Consider the following 25,561-nt stretch of genomic DNA (forward strand, 5'->3'; position numbering starts at 1 on the left):
TGTGGCTGAAGGAAATTGAGTTATGGGTAAGAGCTACTAAGGAAGCGAATGAGATATACCGTACCATTTGGGGTTGGCAAGATTTTGAAAAGAAGTCACGATTTTGCTCATAAAGGCTGCATTTATTTGATCAAAAATGCAGTAAAAACAGTGATATTGTGAAATATTATTACAATTTAAAATAACAGTTTTAAAAAAAAACATTATTCCTGTGATAGCAAAGCTGAATTTGCAGCATCATTACTCCAGTCTTCAGTGTCACATGATCCTTCAGAAATCATTCTAATATGGTGATTTGGTGCTTATCAATGCTAAAAAAAGTTGTGCTACTTATTATTTTTGTGGAAACCGTGATCATTTCTTTTCAGGATTCCTTGATGGATATATCCATCATCTTTACGGTCACTTGCGTGCTTGCTGATTGAAAGTATTAATTTCTTTAAAAGAAATGGAATTACAAATCTAACTGACCCTCAACTTTTAAATTGTAGTGTATGAGAGAGAGAGAGAGAGAGAGAGAGAGAGAGAGAGAGAGAGAGAGAGAGAGAGAGAGAGAGAGAGAGAGAGAGAGAGAGAGAGAGAGAGAGAGAGAGAGAGAGAGAGAGAGAGAGAGAGAGAGAGAGAGAGAGAGAGAGAGAGAGAGAGAGAGAGAGAAAGGGTTTGCCATACACAAACACTTAAAGTCACAATTCACCCTAAAATGAAACCCATTTTAAGAGTGATGGAACAGTATGGAGTAGTAGAATTAGGGTGGAGAAATTGAATAGCTAAAAGGCAGAGACAACACACAATATCAGTATGAGAGAGAGCAAGAGACAGAGCAAGAGGACAGAAGCCCAGAAATTAAGAAGGGAATGGGAGGGGGATGCTTAAATACTCTGCAATAAAGCAGAGCACTGAATGAAAATCTATACGGCGAGGCATTCATTAGCACTCGTTTGATTAATAGAGAAGATAAAGCAACACTCGCACGCACATACGCTTTGAAACATCGAATGCAGCCACGCCCATGCAGACGCAGAGCAATGATTCCAGATGTTTGCATAAACCTGCAGGTTTAGTCACAAGTCGAGAGAATTTGGACATGACAATGGTTTTCATCACAGCCTTATTACTGCTTAATAGCCACGGATGGAACATCACACTCGCTCATCCCGTCTCTCTCTCTCTCTCTCTCTCTCTCTCTCTCTCTCTCTCTCTCTCTCTCTCTCTCTCTCTCTCTCTCTCTCTCTCTCTCTCTCTCTCTCTCTCTCTCTCTCTCTCTCTGCCTGTATTTCGCTCACTTTGTGATCACTCCATCTTGTTCATTCATCCAGTACTTGCTTGCATCAGTCCAGAGCTATGCAGATGAATTATTGATGAACGTACCTCTATGAGGGAGCCAAACAAATGGGGGAAGTGAGTGAGCGAGAGTGCGCTAAAAGTGAGATAGTTACCTCATGGACTTTCTCTTCGTTTCCCAATCAGGAACTATTCTGCACTAATCTGCAGAATTGTTTCTAAAAATTTATTTTTTTGGACAGTGTCACAATTTGCGTCACAGCTCTGGAGCCGCATGTGTGATGGATTTCAGCACCATCTGTGGTGGACAGTGCCAGAGCACTAGCACAGACCCGCAGGCTGTGTATAGCTCTCGTTGCACGCTTCCAGCACCGATGGCTGTGGACAGCACCTGCTCTTACATTTCAGAGCACACATTCTGGACAACTTCTGTAATCTGTACTGTTCAGTGCACCAAATAAAACACACCTAGAGCTGCATGATTTGAAGTTGGCCCCTAACCAGCTCAATTGAGTACAGCGATTGCAGGCAGTTTGCTGCAAGTATAACAATGTTCATTTAGTAAAATGGCACATAAGTGATTCGCTAGTGAGAAGCTTAGGAACTTTGAAGCACTTTTGTTGGTTATTTAAAGATTGATGTGATCCCAGCTGCAACAAGTGGACAGGTGTGTGAACCAGAAACTTAAGTAGCTAATATAAGGAAAAGTTTCATAGTTACCGACATGTGTATGTGTGTGTGTATATATATATATATATATATATATATATATAAACTAAATATTCTGTAAATATTTTGTAAACTGAATATGAAATATTCAAACATAAATAAATCAAATTTAAACATCAACATTTTTTTTTTAAAGTGAAAAATGTCCTGGTTTTAAAAACCTGATCTTCTGAAATAAGACGAGTACACTATTGTTATTATTTTAATAATCTATATGTGAATAATAATTATGTAATTATTCATCATTTGTGTTTTAGTGTATTGTTGTGGAAACAACATATTCACAACATGAATTACACAGTTAATTTGTGCAATCACTTGTGCATTTTCTGCAGATGCACATTGTAATATGTTTGAAAAGCACTTCATTTTACTGGTGTTGCATTAGCTGATGCAGCTCAAACAGGTCAATCCCTGACATTTATTGTATTTGAATGCATTATTTGAAACAATCATATTCTTTCACAAATGTTCTTCTTAAAAACCTTATTAGTGCATTTTAAATATGTTGTTCAGTGATTTTTCTTGTCATATTTTTGCACATTTTTGTCTTTTTTCTTATTAACTAAACTCTTTAGTAATAACAAGCATTTTTGCCAGTAATTTTGTTGACGAGATTAACCACTGAAGTATCAGCAAATAGATTAAATGATGTGAACTCTTGAACTACTGTGTTCCCATGTCACTGTTGTGTCCTTGAGCAAAGCACTTAACCCAGTGATGCTCCACAAGGGGCCGTCCTTACAGATAGTTGTTTGCTAATGGCAGATAACAGCATCTTTCATTTTTGATTTGTAATGATGCAATGTGTGAGCAGTTCTAAAGGTTAAATGCACACTTACATAATAAAGCTCTCTGCTCTTAACCAGAAGGCTGCCGGTTCAAGACCCACTTTTAGAAAGCCATCACTATTGGGCCCCGGAGTAAGGCACTAAACCTACCTTAACTTAATTTATTATCTTGTTAAATGTTTATTTTATTTTATTTTAAAATAATAATAATAATTGTATTATTTTAATTTATGGCATTACTGGTAAATTAGTTCAGTTTCATTTTTTTGTATTTAATACTTTTTGTATGTATGTAATTTCTTTCCTTTGGTAACACTTTACAATGAGGTTTCATTAGTTAACATTAGTTAACTAGTTAACATGAACTAATAATGACAATGAACAATACTTCTATAGCATTTATTAATGTTAATGTTAATTTCAGCATTTACTAAAACATTATTCAAATCAAAAGTTGTATTTGTTAACATACGGTAACAACTAACCTGACTGTATTTTTATTAACTAACATTAACAAAGATTAATAAATACTGCAACAAATGTACTGCTTTTTCTGTAATTTCATGTTAGTTAATGCATTAACTAATGTTAACAAATGAGACCTTATTGTAAAGTGTTACTCTTTCTTTCTTTCTTTCTTGAAAGAAAGAATTGAACTGAGTTGAAACTGAGACGAGAAGCAATGTTTTGAATATGTTTAAGGGATTATATAGCAGAGGCACGAAGGCCAATGAGGAAAGAGTAATCTTGCTATTAAATAAACAGAGCATAAACAAACATCTGGGTGGTGTAGGAGGGCTGGTTTAGGTGGTTGTTGCATTTTTGTCCTTGAATGTCATAGTTGGTCATGAAGGATACCATCGTTTTTGCACAGCAAGAGTTGACAGTTGTGTGACCTTCAGATGGGATGAAGAGAGACTGAGTGGGGCAGCGTTAACTGAGATTGGTTTTGATCAAGTTGAGCTTGAGTGGTCAGCGAGGTGCCAGAAAGGCATGCTGAGATCTTTGCTGAGATTGTAGACATGGAAGAGGAAATGAGATAGAAAGTGGAGTGTTGTCAGCCTGACGGCAGCATGAAATGCCATATGATTCAGTGGCTCAATCAATCTGGTGTCATCATCATTCATGATATACGATTACGTGGTTGAAAGGTTCCTGGGTTCCAATCCCAAGTGATTTTGCTCTTCAGAAAACTAAGTAGCAGGGCATATTTGATTGCATTTGTTTTGTTATTTTATTGACTTGAGTAATTTGACCTGTACTTCATGTTGCTATCAATACAACGTCCTCCACCTAACATTTTGCATTTGGTAAGAAATGACATTTAAGAGTAAAATGGGATCGATAAGGTTTTCTTCCATCGCCAACTTTTCAACTTTTGTGTTGGGGACAGTTACTTTTAAAAGTAATGCATTACAATTTTGCGTTACTCCCCCCAAAAGTAATTAATTGCATTACCCAGTTACTTTTTATGAAAAGTAATGCGTTACATTACTTTTGTGTTACTTTTTCTCACCTGGGCTGGGCTTGCTGTTTTTTTGTTTTTTTTGATAACAACAAAAAAAGTTCTATTTTTGGCAAATGTTAAGGGCCTTTCACACCAAAAGTGAAATGAATAAGCCTCAGGCTGAAGAAAATGAATATTTACGCCTGTACAGTAGAGGGCGCCGCTCAAACAAACCGTTGAGCTGTGCTGCCATTCTGGATTAAAGATAGGATACAGGAGAAGGAAGTTCAACACTCTTATTTCTAAATCTAATCTAAAGTAATTTTTGCTTATTAGTATGGTTGAAGTAGATCATTGAAGGTTAGCAGCAAAGACAAAAGTTTTCTGTAAAATTCTGAGATTGCATTTTACTGTTTTTATTTATTTTTAGGAATACTGAATGTTTTCGTGCAAGTGAGATGAGTAAATGCATGTTCACATGTAGTCTTGAACTAAAATAACCATCATGTTGTTTACACAGCGCACACAACACCTCCTCACTTTATTTCTCTCAACAAGCTCCTCATTTGAACCGCGTGCCACACGGAGCATCACCGCATTTATCAGCGTGATCTGTGAATGAATTTACTTGCTGACTGTCTCCATCACTCGACTTCTACCCATCGCTGTGAGATCTGGTGAGAAGCGTTCCATTTCGGTGCAGAGTTCTCCGATACAAACCACAAATCAAATGCGTCGATTAAACTAGTTTAAAGCCAGATGAAACATTGCTAAAATTCTCAAAAACACTGATGCGGAAAACAGGAGAAGCACTGAGCCACACCGATACTGTCAGCAAGCAGTTCAGTTCAGTTCAAACCTGTGGTCCACAGGTCTCCAATAGGATTTCCTGCAGTAAACAATGGGATTGTGTCATAAATATCCCACATTTATGACACAATCCCATTGTTTAGTGCAGAAAATCATACTGACATATATATCGAGTTTGATTATTATTAATAAAGACAATTGTATTAAAGGAGTGATGAATTTCACAAAAAATAATTCAGCTTTGCCATCACAGAAAAAAAAACCCATTTATAATATATTATAATTGAATACGGTTATTTCACAATATTACTGTTTCCCCTGTATTTTTAATACAATAAATGCAGCCTGGGGGAGCATTAGAGACTTCTTTTAAAAAATGTCACAATCTTAGCAAACTTTTGAACAGTATAATGTACTGCCAAACCAATAAAAATATGGCAGAAGATATTATGAAGGAGAGAGGAAAGAGCGGGTGGCTGCACATTGAGCAGCGAGAATTGTCTCGTGTGAGTTGTTCTCAGAAGAGTCACAGGGGGTTCAGTCAGGCCGTAGGCTGTGTCACTATTGTGTGGGAATGAATGACTGAAGTTGCCTATACAGTACTTTGTTCTTGACGCAGCACACAATGTTTTCTTCAAACGCTTTTTTCATGTTTGCTCTTGTTTTCATTTCTCTGTAGACGGTGCGTCATGGATTTCCCTATCAGCCCACAGCTCTGGCATTTGACCCGGTGCAGAAGATCCTTGCCATCGGCACTCGTTCCGGAGGAGTACGGCTGTATCCTTTTTTCCCCTCAGTGATCCAATGCTGTTTCCTCCACAGTGTAATTTCAAGACTTTGGGAGGGCTTTTGGGCTTTGGGATAGCTACTTTCTGAGGTAAGGTATAATGCTGTCATGTTTCCTTGCTTTAAATACCTCCCTATGGCATAGAGGGGTGTAAGACCATTTGAGTGACTCCCAGAGGAATCGCTGCACAATGTCACAAATGCATTAATACTGAGAATGACTGACAGAAAAAATTGAGAGAGACAGACAGACAGAGAGAGTGAGACACCCAGTTCCAACATAGTTGGATAAATAATGGCTAAACATGAGTATTGGCCACTAACAGAAACCTGCATTAGCTTAGTATTTTTGTTCTATAATTCTTTGGCAGCATTATTGAACAGGCCTGCTTGGATTCTGTGCCTGCAAAACTCCACAGAAAATGAATTATTGAGTGAAATCAGTGTTCTTGCCTTACCAGTAAGCCTACAGTAATGTTTTATTTTCAGAGATGTCTGATTCGATTTGCTGGGTAATTTCCCGTCTTCGGTCATTGTTTGCATTTACGTCATGTAAACAATAAAAAAGGGCCAACTACTTTGCAAAAAGCAGTGCGCTTTCAGAAGCACATAAAAAAAAAAAAGGTAAATTGCTCCAAACAGATGTTGACTGAGAGCCCAGACAATGTTCCTTTAAATATTGTGCCAAATCTGGTGATGCTTTAATCAACTAATAAGACTTTAAGGTCGTGTTCACACTTGGTAGGTTTGCTTCAGTTAAAACAAACTCTGATGCGATTGCTGTGCTATAGTGCGGTTCACTTGAATAAGCGTGAACATTTCTATCCAAACCCTGAAACTCTCAGTCCGCTTCCATACAAACTCTGGTGCTGTTCGAATGAAATATGAACGCAGCACAGACCAAAAACATAAAAAATAAATTAATAAATGCTTTTTTTTTTTATCTTTAGGTTTGGTCTTACAGTTTGGTCACACAGTACAATTACAGTGTGAATGCTTAGGGAACCAGGACTAAATGTATAATTTTTACCTAGAGAACTAAACTACAACTACACACCCTAAGACTCAGTTTTGCTAAATTTTTCCACATTTAAATCCATTCCACATAATTCTACTGATTTTCCTAAAAAAAAAACTAAAATCAGCTTAGAAAATGCAAAGTCTGCAGTTTCCATGTCGGAATTATTCAATACAGATATACAGTAATGAATTGTAAATTTGCCAAAGAGAAAGAGCTCACAATTTAGAAGTGAAAATATGTGATCTGATTTGTGGTGTGTGAAATTTATGAATAAATTAATCACGTTCCTTTAACCCGATCCTAGCACTTGTACAGCTCAAGTGTCTGAAGTGTTTTATGATTTGGAAACATTGCCTGCAAAAAAAATCAACTTAAAATGTTTTAGTTTGTCCTTAATGATGATGCTATTTATTTGGTTAATCACAGAGGTTTGCTTGCGATATTGAGAAAACAAAGTCTGTGTGCAGAGAGTCAGACTAAGCAGGAAGTAGAGAGAAGAAATGTCCAGGAATTATGTGGCAGACAGATGAAAGGAAGGAGGGAAAGAGAGATAGTGAGCCATTTTTGCATCATAGTGAATTAGCTTTGTGCTAATTATGGACCTGTCATTACCGTAGATAACTATAGGACTGTGTTACTTAACTGTGAAAAGCATGACTCTCTCTGTCTCTCTCTCAATCTGTCTCTTACTTTTTTCTGATACTTTTTCTTCTACTGTTTGTGTCTTTCTGTCTGCCCTTTCATCCACATGTATCACATGCTAATGAGACATGAAAGGAAGGGGCTTTGACTCTCTTGGGAGCCATTTCTGTGTCAGCTGAAGGTTTTGGCATGGACTATTGTGTATAGTCACTCTGTGCACAGATTTTAGATCATCATTGTTGCATGACTTCCACTGCAATGACCTTTGATACCTATATAATATATAATATACTTATACTACTTTTTAGAAGTTTGGGGTCAGTAATCTATCTATCTATCTATCTATCTATCTATCTATCTATCTATCTATCTATCTATCTATCTATCTATCTATCTATCTATCTATCTATCTATCTATCTATCTATCTATCTATCTATCTATCTATCTATCTATCTATCTATCTATCTATCTATCTATCTATCTATCTATCTATCTATCTATCTATCTATCTATCTATCTATCTATCTATCTATAACAATCTTTCATCCTGTACACATCATAATGTACTATGGCTTACTGATTGTGTTTGTTTCCGATTAAGTTTGCATTTCGTTCATCTTCCTTTCTCATTCCTCACTTTTTCTCTTTATCTTTTCCTGGGCAGAATGGTACTGTATATTTAGTTCTTGTTCAGAGCTCTGTATTGATTGAAAGCAGCCAAAGTTAAACATTCACACTGCACTATTGATTATCAACCTCTCTGTGCACTCACTGCATACACTGTCTGCAAATCATTTTTATAGGGGAATACTCAACGTGTGCATGGATGAGTTTGCATTTGTGCTCGTTTTAGAAAGATTTGTAAACATATTAAAATAGCGCCTCTCTTTTTAGCTTAGGAAAGAAAGACATGTGGCAGGTGTAAAACATTACGCTATCATATGTACTGTGTATAAAAATAGGCACCATGCTGATGTAAGCAAGGAGCACATTATACTGACAGGTTTTATTGATGTGTGTGTTTGTGTGTGTTTTGATGCAGATCTTGGCAGGATGGCAGTATGCAGGGCTGAGGTTGGTGTGGCATTCACTTTACTGCAGTCAGCTAACTGCATAAGCCCCATGAATGAAGACAAATAATCAATCTCATACCAATCCAGTAAAGTCATTCTGAACTTGTGGAAAAGAAGCAATTTTACAGAACCAAACACAGATGAAAAACCCGTATTAAGATTCTGTTTTGACAAAATACATTAAAAATTTACTTTGCAAGTGAATGTGACCCCTGAACTACAGTAAGAAATCCTGACAGAATTAATCATAACATTGATGTAACAGTCTTAACAGATTATGCTAGCTACTTGTGTGTGTCTGTAAGTATATGCAGTGGTGTAGGTTTTGTTTGAACATTGTTTTAGACAAACAGCAATAAGTTCTATCCAAATTCTTCAATAACGGCACAATTATGGAATGGTACACAATATTAATTTTTAGATGAACTGACTAGTTTGTGAGTAGGAGAAGCACCATGCTTATTTTCCATACCATAGCAAAACGTTGCGCACCGTTTTGAACTTGAACGTGCCCCAGTTGTGCTTTATTGTTGTGGAAACCGTGATCATTTTTTCTTAGGATTCCTTGATGAATAGAAAGAGAAACAGCATTTATTTGAAATCTAATATTTGGTATATACTATTTCTATGTATTAAATTTGTGTAAAATTCAAAAAAAAAAAAAAATGGACATGGATAAAAATATACTCGCTTTTTCTGTGCTCTATTGCGCTTCTTTTTGTATTGGTTTCTCAAATCCAAATCCAGACATTTTATAGAGAAATAAATGCCATTGTCATTCAGTTTCGATAAATAGTCTTTCTGTTTCCTAATAAAAAATAAAAAAACTTTAATTTACATGTAACACCAAATACAGTAGTTATAATAATCACCTCAGATGCAGGGTGTTTCACATGCTAGCACAGGTAAGCATCATTGTTTGTTACCGCGACAATGACATACGCTTCTGCATTCCACACTACTACTTGTGTGTATTGAAAAGGAGCCAAGATCTCCAGAAAAGCTTGCCGGCTAGCACATAGTTGATATAATATACAGCTGTTTGTGAATGTATAAGGTCTGAAAAATTTCAAAGATCAAAGTGCATGAAAAATAAAGTTATTGTCTTCCAAAAGACTGTTTTCTAAACTGACTGAAACGAGTTGTCAGTAATTTCGGGTCTTGATCCTGCTGAAATCTAGGTTTGTAACAAATTTGCACATAACCAGCCTATGCTCTTCATTCGCTGCCCTCAAATAACGTTGACCACTTAGAAACACCCTGCTCAAGTCGTGCTTGCGCTGGTGGTTCAAATTGATCAACTATTTCTTCTAATGTTTCATTATCGGACTCAGACTCGAATTGATGCTGTAAAACCAATGCCATCGTTTCTGTTCATATCAGAGTAGCTGTGGACTACAACAAACCGCTGGTAGGGACTACAATGAGCTTCTTCCCGGGTTGGTGACAACACAAAAATTAAAATTAAAATTTACTAAAATTTACCCTAAAATTTACATAAACCCCGGGAACACGCAACAAAGGGGGTGAGGCCATGTTGGGCTGCTTTAGAGATAAGGAAGAGTTGTTGTCGCTGTTTTTTTACACCCAGGAAAAAAGTTTGTCCTAAAGCTAACAAACTTAGAGAGGTTAAAATAAATTTTTAACACTGTTCCTGAACATTATAACCTCAACGTTTGTCTGTGCGCTGCACATTTTGCAGGCTATATGCATAAAAGCTTCTCCTAAAAGACGTAGCCATTCCCATTTTGTCAGGACAATCTGTTGTTTATGGATACATGTCTTAAATATGTATTATTGTTTGTAGTTGGGTTTTCTATTAACAGTTCCAATTATAAGCTTTATGTAGTTGCTATGATAGATGTAAACGAAGGGCAAAGCTTTGTCTCCGCTCGCCTGCTAACTAACATTACAGTATTGATGTAGTGTTTACTTTAGCTTTTGTAAGCTCTTGCTTTTGTAAGGCTGTTCTCTGCCCATTAGAAAAATGATTCATGATTTTGTGATCGATTACTGTTTGTGTTACCATAGTTTTCTGACAAATTTGATTAAATGGTGGATAACATCATATCTATAAGAAGAAAAAAAACAACAACATACCACTCTGAAATGTCCTGTGAAATCCATGCTTGCAAAGTCCGCTTGAAATCCGTTCAGCACTATCCTCTTGTTCGTTAACATTGTCAGGGTCTGAATCAGGCTCGAAATGGTTATGCTGAGTAGAGCTTATGGTTATGAAGGGGCGTGACATTTCTCGAACACGTGCTAAGCGCTGCACACTGGTCCAGCTAACCAATCACAGCACATTTCATATTTCAGAAGGAGGGGCTTCGTCGAAAACGGCGCGTTCAACCAGACTGGGGAGAGAGGAGCTGTAATAATGCAAATTATGCTTTTTTTTAACAATCAAGCCTGAAACAAAATCAAGACTTCGGAAAAGGGTATAAAAGGACCCCTTTAAAATAGCATAATAGGAGCACTTTAACATCTCTAGTTCATGCATCATCTGCATGACTCATGAGTTCTCTAACAGCAACCCTGTAGCGGTCAGTTCTAATTCACTGGCATTGCATGCTAAATTCTTTTCAGTTGTTATAAAATTGGACAGGTGCATTGAGGGGCGACAGTTGGCTTCCTTCCAAACATCGTCCTTTGACGCACAATGTATGCGTCATTCATCTTTTGTGTTTTTGTTAGGATCTGCTCTGTGACACCGGTGCACTGTGAGATGTTTTTTGTGTGATGTAGTCCTTATCGTAGCAGGAAGTGAAGAGAGGATTACTGTCCAATACGAGACTGGTAATAGAATTCTGTACCCGTGTGTGTGCACATACGTATGTTCAAAAACGAAATAATTCAATTCGATGTGCATTTCTCTGAGAGTTTGTAAAATTGTATGTGTGTGAACAGGTAATAGGATTCTCCTCTGTGATAAGCTATCGATTCTCATCAAAGCAGACTAGTGGAAATAGAGAGAGAGGAATTGGTCGTGGAGTGATGATGAATTTTGGTGAGATGGCAAAACAGAGGCGGGTGGAGTCATGTAACCTTCTGCATCATTTTTTTCCCCTTTTTCTGTTCCTTTTTTATTGGAGAGGGGAGATCGAGGGTGTGAAAGAGCAAGAACTGTTTTCATTATCAGTCAGGGCACGTTTAGAGTTCACCGCAGCCTCTGTCCAGTTAATGTCGGAATGATGGGCGAAACACACACATGTACTCACACGCTCATCCAAACACATCTAACGCAGAGTCACAGAAACATGCACAAACACCAAGGCAATGACAGATGCCTTGTGCGTGTGGTCATAGTGACAGTGAATAATGCTGAGATCTTAGCGCTGATGCTGATAGTTAGCACGCTGCTGCCATCTTTCCTGCTGACAATATGTCACCCTTTTTTACAGGCTCTCTTCATGTTTATAACATCTTTGCTCCAGTTCTCTCATGCAATTTTTGCAGTTACACTCTGATACATTGGATTTTATCATTGGATTTTTTTTGTTTCCTATTAATCAAATGCCTTATTAAGCTAGCAAATGGTATACAAAATTAGCTTTCTCAAAAAGAAAAAGAAAAAAAGAAGTTCAAATCTGATGGGTTAGCTTTACGTGGTTTCTGGAAGTAAGAGTACACAGGTTTAAATCAATTTATTTTTTTGTAATTTTTCCATGCTGTTATAATGGGCTTTTCTGAGGTTTTCCTTTTTTTAAAAAAAAACAAACAAACAAAAAAAAAACCTCTTGGTAGTCAGTAAATGAGATATCGCTGAAGACAGACTACTGTATATTTACTCTGCTTCTTGTAAGACACTACCGTTCCAAAGCTTGTGGTCATTATTACAATTATTTTAAAGATTATTATTATTTTAATACTTTTATTCAGCAAGGACACATTAAATTGATCAAAAGTGACTGTAAACCCATTACTAATATTACAAAAGCTTTCTATTTCAAAAATGCTGATCTTTTAAACTTTTGATTCATCAAAAATTTCCTGAAATAAAATGTATCTTAGTTTTGTTTTCAACATTGATAATAATAAGAAATGTTTCTTGAGCATTAGGATATTAGATTGAATTCTGTAACGATGCTGAAAATTGCCGTCACAGGAATAAATTACATTTTAAAATATATTAAAATAAACGTTGTAACAATTTGACTATTTTGATTAAACAAATGTCGCCTTGGTGAGCATAAGAGACCAACCACAAACTTTTAAATGGTATGTAACTGGTTTCGGTCCTGAATGTCACAAAGATTCTTGGCCAGAAAAAGCTGATCCGTGGACTAGGCTTTATGTATTATGAATGAAACCCTAACGTACAATGGCACTGTCTCAAATGGGGCACTTGATATGTATTTGCAGTCTTGCAGTGGCTTTTGTCTGTTAAAGTTTTTTTTAAAGATGTTTTGTTAGCTGAAAAATTACTTTGTTAAACTACAGTAAAAATCTATTGAGGACATTATACTTCTACACTTCACAGCTTCGTTTTCATTCCTGTCAAACATTAAACATGATGTTACCCACACTAAGGTCTATAGGTGGTTAAAAAGATGCAAGGAAGAGAACACCAATCTTAATTTAGTTTGCAAATATTACAATGATGTCACTGACATCATTAATATTCATCCTGTTAGCAAATCTCTGTGTTGTGGAAAACGTTGCCAAGCCATATGCCCACGATTACACACATTCAGACTGCAGAGAGGGACCCTTGCAAATAACCTAATTACATTTGATTTAAACTGAGTTATAGTGAATGTCGCTAATTAAATTAATGAGCATTTTATGGCCTCAACGAGATGCAAGACATACACACACCTACTGTACACGCAGATTTTTTTTTATTTTTTTTTTTGACATGGCATATGTACTTTACATTGACTCTGTTGTTTTCTCTATTTTCTACCCCTGACCTTAATAAAAACCTTTCTGCATTAAAACATCATTTAGTATGTTTATTAAGTTGTTTCCTCAAGGGACCGTTGGCTTTTCCACACAGTGAAGGTTATTTCAGTTTTTACTGTCCATCTGGGAACATTTGGCCCCACAATGTAACCTGACCCACACACATTTTTTTTTGTATATAGTTATGGGCATTTTTCTTCTAGTTATGAATATAGGAAAAGGTTATAGAGATATTCAAAGCAGCGGACAAGAAAGGTCAATCATGTGTGATTAACGTGTGTTTGAGGGCTTTCATTCTTTACTTAATTAAAATAATATTTAGATTATGTTTGTGTGTCCTTGAGGCTTCTGTCCTTTCAGGGTTCAGTTAACCAGCATACAAATTGCTTCGGTGTATTATGTGTTGTGTGCTTATGTTTATGCTCATTTCTGGGTGTGTATGTGTGTGCTATGTTGATTTTTTCTCTTGATGTGCATGTAATGCATGTTAACTGCCTTCTTGACCTGGTCTCAGTTTGACAGAGTGGTGAAGTTTTGGCAGATGTTGATTGGCTGATTATTAGATGGGTGGAGGGAGCGCGGGGGTGGGCTGGCGTCGAAGCAAGGATGGAGAAGAGAGATAAATGGCGTTATTCGGTCATTGTGCAGAAATGATTGCAATTAGAGTGACTGAAAGAAAGGCCTATGGGCTTAATGAGTATGCAGGTGGAGAGGTTGAAGAGCAGATCAAATAAGTAGAGGAAAAAAAACTGAACTGGCACACAAGCACATGCACACACACTCAACTCTCAAGTGTATTCACGCTGTGGCTAACATTCCTGCACTCTTACAAATATAATAAAAGCTTCTTCAGTGGTTCATTGTAGCACCTTAGGTTCAGCTGAGAACTTCTAGATCTTCTGATCAAGAAATATTTTATACTGTATTGATTCTCATTCAGGGTACCTCAGAAAACTTCAGAGGAGGCCTCAAGATAACTTAAAATGAAAAGAAAATATATCAATTAATATATTGTTATTTATAATGAATATTAGCATTAAAACAATCTAACTCAATTTAACTGCTAAAAAACATTTAGTACTGTACAGTACTGTGCAAAAGTCTTAGGCATGTTAATACCCCCCCCCCCCCTTTTAAAGTCCAACTGAAATCAAAATTGACCCTATTTACTTTGTTAGCGCACTATTACTAGTCTTGTGGTGAAAAATTAATCCGTGCAAGTTAATACACAGAAATAAATTGTTTGCCGTCGTAATCTTTAATCAAAGTCTGAAAAGTTACTTCCGGTCTGGAGTGGCGTTCCTTCTCTGATGATGTAGGTTTGACGGCTTGGGTTGGGAAACGCTTAACCAATCCCCTCAAACCGTTAGTCTGCTATGAGCAGAGATGGAGAGGAGGAACGCTAGAGTAAAACCCTGCCCTCTGTTCAATATTCCATTTCACTGGGAAATACGTCACAGTACTGGAGAAAAGTCGTTTGCAACTTCCGGTTCACGCAGACTTTAAGTCAGTTATTTATATCTTTTGCTGTAGTGTGTCAGTAGGAAATATCAGTTTACATTTCCAAACATTCTTTTTGGCATTAATTGTAATAATCCAGTGAGATTTCTGTATGCACAAGGAATCTGACAACAGCCAGAATGATCTTATCTCACCATCAACAAGTCCGTCTGTGATTACATGAAGAAACAGAAAAAACTGAGACAGACTAAATCCAGAAGAACTGCGGGAACGTCTCCAAGATGCTTGAAGACATGCCTAAGACTTATTAACATGCCTAAGACTTTTGCACAGTACTTTAGTTATGATAATATTATATAGGGGCCTTCAAATATTGTTTTGGACAGTTTTCGGGGCTTTGAGTCAAAAAGGTTGAGAACCACTGGTATAGGGTTATAATAGTGGCCGACCAGTAGCCTATATACTGGCATATTTGGCTTTTTTTATTTATTGCATCAGCTGATAAGTGTTGGAAACTGGACTGCTATTTTGACACAAAAATAAATCTGACTTTATTATTTTTCACAAATTTTCTAAATAACAATTACAAATTAATTTAGTAAATACTGCAGCAATGTTTAAGTGCAGGTTTTTAAAGTAAAATTTGTGATAATATATTGATTTATATCAACCATAGAGTGATGCAGGTATGACGTACATTTGTAGGCTGAAACGTGGAAGCGAGTTAGCATGTTTTTTTTTTAAAAGGGGTTTTTGTTAAATGGGTGACATAAGGTCTGTGGTGGACACAAGCTCAAGATACTTTCAAGGTTTATGCTACAACACAAAATACATCAGTATTACCCCATTAGTGTTTTTTTAAGCTATTATGTGTCTTGAAAAAAGGCGGTTGCTAACAAGGCTGTCGGAGACATTAAACGTCATCACGCTGAACAGATAAGTTCAGTCCCCTTTTACAGCCTCTTTATGCTTAAAGTTGTGCTCTTATAAACTTCCCTAACTCAAACTTTCTGGGAAAATGTTTTTAGATAAAAACTGAAAGAGTTGTCGGAAGCTTAGTGGTGGCACCGTGGTGTTTATAGTCTACCTTTTTTTCTTCTGGCGAAATTCAGAAAAGTTGTGTTCATCTGTGAAAATTATCTTGATGGACAAAACGTCTAAGTATCGTATACTTTTGTTAATTACAGAGCTTGTTTTTTAGCGATAATCCAAAAGCCTATGGAGAAATCCTATTGGGTTTTTGTAGAGGAAACCAGTGTGATGCTAACTGCCGGTTGGCCTTCAAAGTGATTTCATACCTGCACCACTCTTTTGGCCACCCTGCTCTTTAAGATTTTGGCATCGGCAATTGAAAAAAAAAACTCATATTGGTCATCCACTAGTTCTTGAGGGGACTATATGGTTCTTTGGAGTTTAAAAATTTCTTGATGTATATTATTGGTTTAATGGTCCAGTGTAAAGTCCAATGTATTGGTTTCAAGCACCAGCACATAGATGGTTTACTGAAGAACTACAGCATAAAATGCTCAATAAAGCTTCAAAAGGTTCTCATAAGGTGCGGTTAAACTGTAAAACCCTATGTGATTGGAATAGTACCTTTGTATATAGTGTAAGAGTCTTATGACCTTTATTATGAAACTTTTATGATGCAAGTCAGAAAAAGTAAATGATGGGGGTTAATGAGGGTGAACATGCGAAACATTCTGTCCACACAGATACAAATATGGCCCCATGAGATTCAGGGACACAGATCAAATCTCACACAGACACACGTGGGCCTGTGTTCAATCGATATCCTCAGAAGTCAAGGCCTCCCTGATTGCCTTTCAGGTGTTCCAGATGAATGCAGGAATAGATAGAGCAAGAGAAAGAGAAGACATATGTGTGTACAGAATGTTATTAAGACCATGAAGAATGATTTGTGTTCTCCAGCACTAAACTTTTGAAAAATATTTGAGAAAAAAGGATAACTGGAATATTTGAGAGATAATATCACGTTGTAACTGTCTGCTTTTGTTGTATGAAAATGAACAGTTTTATGTTTCCTGAAAGAAAGTAAGTCATTCAGATCTGGAACAAGAGGTTTAGTATTCGTCATGTTCTATCACAATTACTTTGAATCATATTCGAGAACCATATAGCGCACATACAGAATGCACGCATACACAAACACATATGCTTTTACCTGAAAGAAAATGCTGATTTCTGTCATATGCATTTTCCATTCCCACAGCAGCAGAGCAGCAGGTGGTTATTTTATCTAAAATGAGGGTTGCTGCGACAAAAAAAAAAAACCCTCTAGCACTGGGCTATTATCCATTGTCCTTTTTCACCATTTTTTTTTTTTTTTGCAATCAATTCTCTGTTCTTCTATTATCATCCTCATTGTAATTAGTTATTGCCCTTGAATGAGGGACATGCCTGTCATTTAAATATGCTTGGCCTTTTAGATAATGTTAGATTTGGATTCCTGAACTGATTAGAGTGGAAAGAGTGCTTGTGAAAGATTGATAGATGTGTTCTGTTGGGAATTGTGACATGACTTTCATTCCACAAAGTTTCACTAGCAGCCAACAGACAGAGCGAGATTGAGGAAAACAAACAGACAGAAAAAGAGAGAGAAACTAACGTTTACAATTATTGCCACATTTAGTCTTAGTTACATTATTTTGAGTTAATAAAAAATACTTTTCTAATGTGTTACATTTGTTAAATTTGTAGATTATTTTATTTTATTAAAGGAGAACTCCGGTCAGTTTTAACATTGAGCTCATTTTTTTGCAAATTTGGAGTGCTGTCAGTACAGAGAACAACGATAAAAATCGGTGTTGCCTACACCGTGTTATCCTCTTTTTAAAAATTGCACCCTGTTGACTTCAATGGGGCAAGTTTTAAACCTGCTTTTAGCCTCTTAACATCCTTCACTGTAAAAAATGATTTTTTGGTTAAGTAAATACTACTGAAAAAAACCAATGTAATTTACATGAAAAAGTTAGTCCAGGCAATAATTAAAAAAACTAAGTAAATTCCATATCAGTACTTAATTCAAGCGAGTAGAAATGAAAGCGTACATATCTACTCAATAAAATTAAGTAAAAATTACTCAACTTTTCTGATACTGGGGTTCCCATCATGCACTGGACCTTGAATAATTAATGAGGTTCATTTTTCACTGGTTTCCAGCTGTATTTACACTGTTTTATCATTGCTTTTGTTTTCAGGATTAGTAATTTGCCATTTTGTGACATTTCGAGTAAATTTTCTGCTCAAAATGACACATTCAAACACAAAAATGATCCATCAAATGTTACCGTCATTGTGTATTGTCTACCAAGTATTGAGGTACTGTATTTGCATTTACATGAGACTTAACATCTGACATGATGTAGTATAAATTACTTAGATAATCTAAGTAAAGCACATACTATAAATGATTGGTATAAATCAATATTATTGTTTGAGTGAAATGTAATGCAAAGGAAATTTCAACTGAATTGATGTTAATCGACCTTTTACTAGCCAAGTTAAATGACTTATTATCTTTGTTACTTTCACTTAACTAGGTTAAGTAAAGTTTACTTAATTACATATTCCAAGTAAATTTAACTTAAAGATTTCCAATTAAAGCTACTGATAAATATGTTTAGGTTTTACTTGGCAAACGTTGTAAATTTACTAGCATTTTCTGAGTGAAAAAAATTAGCAAGCTTTTTTCAAGTAATTCCTACTCCAAATTTTTTACAGTGTTGATGTGTCATTACAAGTGCACAGCCATGTGAGTGATTCCTTCAGAGTGAACACGGGTGAATCTGACTGCAGTAGATGTGAAAGATATTAATAAAATATCGCCAGCGCTCATACCTGTATTTATTTCCTGTTTTCGGTCGAAGTTCATAGTAGTCAATTGTCGAGTTCACACGTGTGATCATAGGTAACTAAGCAACAGTGGAGAACTCGACAATCGACTACTGTAGACTTAGACCGAAAACATGTAGTAAATACAGGTGTGAGCGCTGGCCGAATGAACTTTTTAATTTAATTACATTTTTATTCATATCTTTCACATCTACTGAAGTCAGATTCACCGTGTTCACTCTGAAGGAATCACTCACATTGGCTGGGCACTTGTAATGACAGATCAAGGATGTTAAGAGGCTAAAAGCAGGTTTAAAACTTGCCCCATTGAAGTCAACAGGGTGCAAATTTTAAAAAGAAGATAACACGGTGTAGGCAACACCGATTTTTGTCTTTGTTCTCTGTACTGACAGCACTCCAAATTTCCAAAAAAATGAGCTCAATGTTAAAATTGACCGGAGTTCTCCTTTAACTTGTTTGCAATTAGCTTATGTTGTTTCTTCTTTTATAAAACAGCTTAGAATTTATGCATGCCATTTGGAAAAAATAATGAACGTTTTACCAGTTATTTACAAAAAAACAGACGGTCTTGATCCAATCTCACCCTATTAGTTAAGCCAGATGTTGACATGTCAGAGCTCTCAAACAATCTAAGAAATTCTTTTGAAATGCCACAGAGCCACAGTGTTTACACTCTTTTGGAAGTCAACTTTGATAGGGTGTTTGATAGGTTGACCTGGTTGTCTCTTCTTGTATTGCTGAGGTAAAATAAATATTGGAATGTCAGAGAAAATTACACACTTAACCTGTAAGTAACAGTAGTGCACACCATCATCATATTCTGTATTAACACTATTCTTGAATGTTGCGGTGTGTTTTTCTGACCGTATTGACTGTTTCGCCTCTTTCTGTTTGAACCGGAGTGAATGAAGTACATTCCTGAAGCTGTAGCTTCACAATCTCCTGATAGCTTTACATAAGACACATCTCTTACATTTAGAACACAGGTCAGCGTGTGTATGCGTGTGTGTTGGAGTGTGGGTGTATGAGTGTGTTTAAATCAAGATTATTCATCAGCCCACATTGTGACTCACCACTTGTCATCCGACCAGCTCATGTTCCACAAAGAGAGAGAGCGAGAGAGTAGATCCCAGATCCTCTTTTAGTATGTGTGTTTGTGTGTGTGTATCTGTGTGTGTGTGTTGTGGCTTACTGCAGTGGTTCTCAACTAGTTTTGCTTCCAGCTCCTGATTTTACACTGGACATCATCATATTTGTCTTTGTTGAGTTGTGATCCTTAATTTAATGTCGTCTGTTGTTTCTTTCATTTTCTTTTATGGTTTTTGAGGATGAAGGAAGGGAATGCCATGCAAAATTTTGCCATCTGCCCAGTTTAGCTTAAGTTCATTTAATTTGTGACGAACAAACTGAATGAACTGTTCATGAACATCTTGTTCCCACAGTTCCTTTAATTCTATTACAAATTAGATGCAATTTTCATTTCTTTTTTCATGAACTAGATGCCTTGTTCGTTCAGTTCATTTATAAACAAAAATACCTTGTCCATTGAGTTTGTTCACGAATGAGATGTCTTGTTTGTTTAGTTTGTTCATGATAAGATGGCTTGTTTCTTGAACGAAATGCCTCATGTTCATTTTGGAAAAAATTCTGAGTACATGAAAGCATCCGAGTACGATATGTTCAAAAGCACTGAATTAGCTTTAAATTATTTTCAATTTCCATTAAAGGTGCTCTAAGCGATGTCATGCGTTTTTTAGGCTGAAACATTTTTTGTCACATATACTGTAGCAAACATCTCCTCACTATCTGCTGGCTGCCTGTCCCCTGAACACACTGTAAAAAAAAACACACTGGCGATCTCTGTAGACAGCCCAGGCTCCACAAACGGCAACAAAAACAAATTGGCCCAGCCTGGACCATGAAACATAACAAACAGTGTTCCAGCCAATAACCGACAAGAATGATTTGGGGATGGGGGTTGGGGGGTTAGTGCGCGTGCACATGAAGAGGGGTGTGGGGAGTGGAGGAGAGAGAAGCATGAAGAGGGAAGTTAGCTAGAGGAGAGATGTCCTAGACAACGACAACTGCTAACGTTAGAATTATATTCTCTTGAATTTTGATATGGCCAACACACGACCAAAGAGACGACGTTCCGATGAACAAATAGCAAAGAAGAGGGAAAAGGAGAAGGAACGCGCGAAGTTCCGAATTTACATCGGGGAAGGGGACAGGATGAGGAGGAGGGAGGGTCGAGCTAGCCTCCGTTTTGTTTGACAATACTTCGAATGTCAACAAGAAGTGACGTCACCCAACATCGCTTAGAGCATCTTTAATGAACCCAAAACGCTTCAGCTTTTAACATGTTGACGTATATATTATGATTCAAATCATTCCAGCAGTGATGTCAGCTGCAGACAAAACCACCGATGATGGTAATTGGGGTTGTTTTCGGTGGCAACAACATGATGATTGCTGCACTCTCTCTTTTTGCTGTCAAAAACCCGTGCATTTACGGACACATTTGTGTTTGTGTGTGTGGGCGTGTAGGCGTGTGTGTTTGTTTGTGTGCGTGCATGCCACAGAGAACTACACATTTGTATGGGCTGATTTTTTTTGTGTTTATGTATTGGCTAAATTATGAAAATGTGTTTGCCAATCCTGTAAATGGGTGGAAGTGAAAACAGAGGGAAATGGCCACAGATGAGTAAAAGCTTAGATATACTGCATGTGCCCTCTGAGAGCAGTTCAGAGAAAACAGCCGTATAGAGCTGTTGGCCCAACCTCTCTGTTTGCTGTCTGCTTGACAGACTTTTGATAGTGGGACAGTTGCTTAGACTGACAGATATATCTGGGCAAATTTGTATCTCAAAATGTTTCAGCCTTTTCACAATATGCATTATATGTCTTTATATCTATATATTTACTAAGATACGGCTTGAAAGGGTGGTTTCAACACTGAAGACTGGAGTTACATGGAATAAATTAGATTCAAAAATATCTATATTCAAATAGAAATAAAGTTAGTTTAAATTGTAATAATATTTCATAATATTAGTGTTTTTCTGTATTTTTTATCAAATAAATGCAGATTTGGTAAACATGAGCCTTTCAAAAAATTGTAAAAGGAATTTTCTGTTTTTGGTAATGTACTACAAATTTATTTATATTCAACATTCATCTCAACTCATTCTCAACTGATTATTTTTTCACTGAGCTTCCTGGAACAGCCTTCTTGTCATTAGCATATCATATTAGCGCATCTTACTAGTTTTTGGATATACTGTAATATCTTTTTCAGAGCTTAACAGGCTTTTACAAGCACAGGTTCTGTATATCGGACAACCACACACACACACACACACCCTTGTGTAACTGCAGATTTGTGTAATGCATTCATTGGTGTGTGATTGCTTGTGCATTGAAGATAGATAACTCTTACTATGCCCCTGATGCTGTAAAAGGCTTTGGGCTACAAAATCAATATCTCCTTAGAGAGAGAGAGAGAGAGAGAGAGAGAGAGAGAGAGAGAGAGAGAGAGAGAGAGAGAGAGAGAGAGAGAGAGAGAGAGAGAGAGAGAGAGAGAGAGAGAGAGAGAGAGAGAGAAATGTGGTACCATGAGTGAAGTGGTAATGGGGAGGGTCCTGCCAACTAGCTGCATCAATGTGAGTATGTGTGAAAAAGAGAGAATCAGAGATAGAGAGAGAGGATTGGTAGGATGCTGTATTAGCTGCACTTTATTCTTCGGAGCAGAAAATGTAGGCAGGGGCCTGTTTGCCTCCTGCAGGGAATTATCCACATAAAACACAAGACCTTGAGCACTGTGTGCGAATGATGGACAGTTATGAGCAAAAGGACAGCAGACCTCTGCATAACCTTACGCACAGCTCTGTGCAAGAAATATTCAGAAGCATTTCATTGAGAAGCGTGCTGTACTAGACTAATCCCAGTATTAGAGAAATATAGTGGGGTCATCCACGGACCCAGAGAGATTACATGAGTACAGTAAACTAGGTGTGGGATTTAAGGCTATTGGAATGTACTTGGCATTTGAGCTCATAGCGGCAGCATTCAGGCTGGATTTATTCGATTGTCTTGCGGCCCTTAACATATCTGGTAGTGCCACAGAGCTGCTGACCCTGATGCTGATTCACTGTCTGTGTGAGAAGACACTGTATCTGTCAGCTGAGTTCAATGGTCTTGCTTTACCTCCTGCTGTTGGCATGTGAGAGGAACATAACTAGCACTGTTGGACACACTTTAAAGCAATGGTGTAACCAAAATAGTGCACAAATTGTTAAAACTACTTATATGACTTTCAGTACTTGAGTATTTGTACTAAAAGAAAAAAAAAAGCTTTTTATGGTAACACTTTAGACTAGGGGACACATATTTACTATTAACTAGTAGTTCCCCCAATAAACTCTTAATTACTGCTTATTGATAGTAAGTAATGGGGTAGGGTTAAGGGATCTACAATATGGTCATGCAGAAAAAGGCACAATATGTACTAATAAATAGCCAATATGCTTGTAATACGCATGCTAATAAGCTACTAGTTAATATTGAATATGTGTTCCTTAATCTAAAGTGTCACCCTTTTATTATCCTTACATTTTCTTTAAGAGCTCTGAAGTAAAAGGTACATATTTCACCATAATCATCAAAACTGAACATTTTATTTATTTATTTATTTATTTATTTATTTATCACATAATGGGCCCTATTTTAACGATCTGAAACGCAAGTGTCAAAGCGCAAGTAACTTTGTGGGCGGGTCTTGGCGCTGTTGCTATTTTCCCAGCGGGATAAATGACTCTTGCGCCAGGCGCAAATCTAAAAGGGGTTGGTCTGAAGTAGCTTCATTATTCATAGGTGTGGTTTGGGTGTAACGTGAAATAAACCAATCAGAGCGTCATCTCACATTCCCTTTAAGAGCAGACGCGCTTTTTCTAAAGCGGATTCCTATTATAACGGCGGATTTGAATCTATCTATCTATCTATCTATCTATCTATCTATCTATCTATCTATCTATCTATCTATCTATCTATCTATCTATCTATCTATCTATCTATCTATCTATCTATCTATCTATCTATCTATCTATCTATCTATCTATCTATCTATCTATCTATCTATCTATCTATCGTAATGTATGATTTGCAAAAATGAAAACTGCTGCTTCTGTGTAGATGAGAGAATCAAAGTGTATGCGCGTTGTGCACACGCTTACATTGATTATGGCCAAGCATGCACCCTTAAAGGGGTGGTTCGGGATTTTTGACATCGGACCTCAATTTTAAGTCAGCCTGGTTGTTATTCATCAGTGGAGACATTTTTTTAAAAAAATTATCCAGTCGTTATGTTTGGATAGTTAGCCGATGCTATGCTAGCGCGAGTCAAGGGTAGATGTTAGCCAGCCATTAAAAACCGTTTTACCCACTCCACAGTGCACCAAACGCAAATCAATTATAACACTAGACTCTAGTGTTATAATTGATTTGCGTTTGGTGCACTGTGGAGTGGGTAAAACGGTTTTTAATGGCTGGCTAACATCTACCCTTGACTCGCGCTAGCCTAGCATCGGCTAACTATCCAAATATAACGACTGGATAATTTTTTTAAAAAAATGTCTCCACTGATGAATAACAACCAGGCTGACTTAAAATTGAGGTCCGATGTCAAAAATCCCGAACCACCCCTTTAAAATAGCATATGAATAACATGCGCAACGCGCCACTGACTTTAAGCTATTTTTTCCTGGTTAGTGGCGCAATTGTTTTCTAAACCTGCAAAATAGCATGAAGGAACGTTTGCGCCGGAACACGCCTCCTTTTTTGCGCTGAACCGCCCAGGGAGCGCAAGTTCATTCCCTAGTTTACCGACGTGCTTCTGTGGAGGGAAAAGTGTGCTTTGCGTGGGTTCAAAATAGGAATGATACATGCGTCGGTGTACAAAGTCAATTGCGCTGGGTGCAAGATAGGGCCCAATATGTGTCAATAATAACAATTATTATTATTATATATTTAAGTTAAAATGAATTATTAGAAAATAATAAAAAAATGTTTGTTATTATTAATAATATTAATTTATTTTGAAATAGCCTAATTTCATTTATTTACTTATCAAGTTAACATAATTATATATTACTTATGCATTTATTTATTTAACAAGTTATCAATATAACAAATTATTCTGCCAGTGATATCATTACATCTGCCAGTGATATCATTTCAATAATTGCAACTTTGATAATTTCAACCTGAAGTGGTGCATAACCCGATTAAGTCAGTTGCATTAACGTTATATCAATTAGAACATTTCTACGGTGTCGTCATTTCATCATCCCATTTCCAAAGATAAATGTTTTCTTTTACTTGGAATACTTAAGGGCAATTAATACAGAAACTTTTTAAGTGAATTTTGCCTTGATACTTGAGTACATTTTGACATGGTACCCATGCTTAGAACAGTACGTACTGACTATGGAAGAAAGACTGTTGTATGAGTTTAGAAAGACACAAGGGTAAATGTAAATGATGACAAAACACACATTTCTCAATTATGAACCATTCCTTTAACAATGATGAATGACTTGCCCACAACTATTATTGTGTATTCGTCAAAATGTGACAGTGTGTCTCATCCTGTGTTTGTCATTCAGTGTTGTTAAAGTCTGCAGTTGAACACAAATACACATTCCGTGTCCCACACATCTAACAAAACAGCAAAGACAA

At 36.8% G+C, this 25,561-nt stretch overlaps 1 protein-coding gene across 1 annotated transcript in view; it reads left to right on the forward strand.

Moving 5' to 3' along the window:
• Window positions 1–25,561, forward strand: part of stxbp5l (syntaxin binding protein 5L) — a gene marked incomplete at its 5' end in the record, with an annotated part of 144,983 nt that overhangs the window by 15,265 nt on the left and 104,157 nt on the right. Inside the window, one exon of the mRNA XM_081369643.1 lies at window positions 5,738–5,835. Coding sequence (XP_081225769.1) covers window positions 5,738–5,835 — 98 coding nt within the window. The remainder of the gene's footprint in view (window positions 1–5,737; window positions 5,836–25,561) is intronic.

The sequence above is a fragment of the Scardinius erythrophthalmus genome (genome assembly GCF_964197995.2).
Source record: "Scardinius erythrophthalmus genome assembly, chromosome: 6".
Classification (NCBI taxonomy): domain Eukaryota; kingdom Metazoa; phylum Chordata; class Actinopteri; order Cypriniformes; family Leuciscidae; genus Scardinius; species Scardinius erythrophthalmus.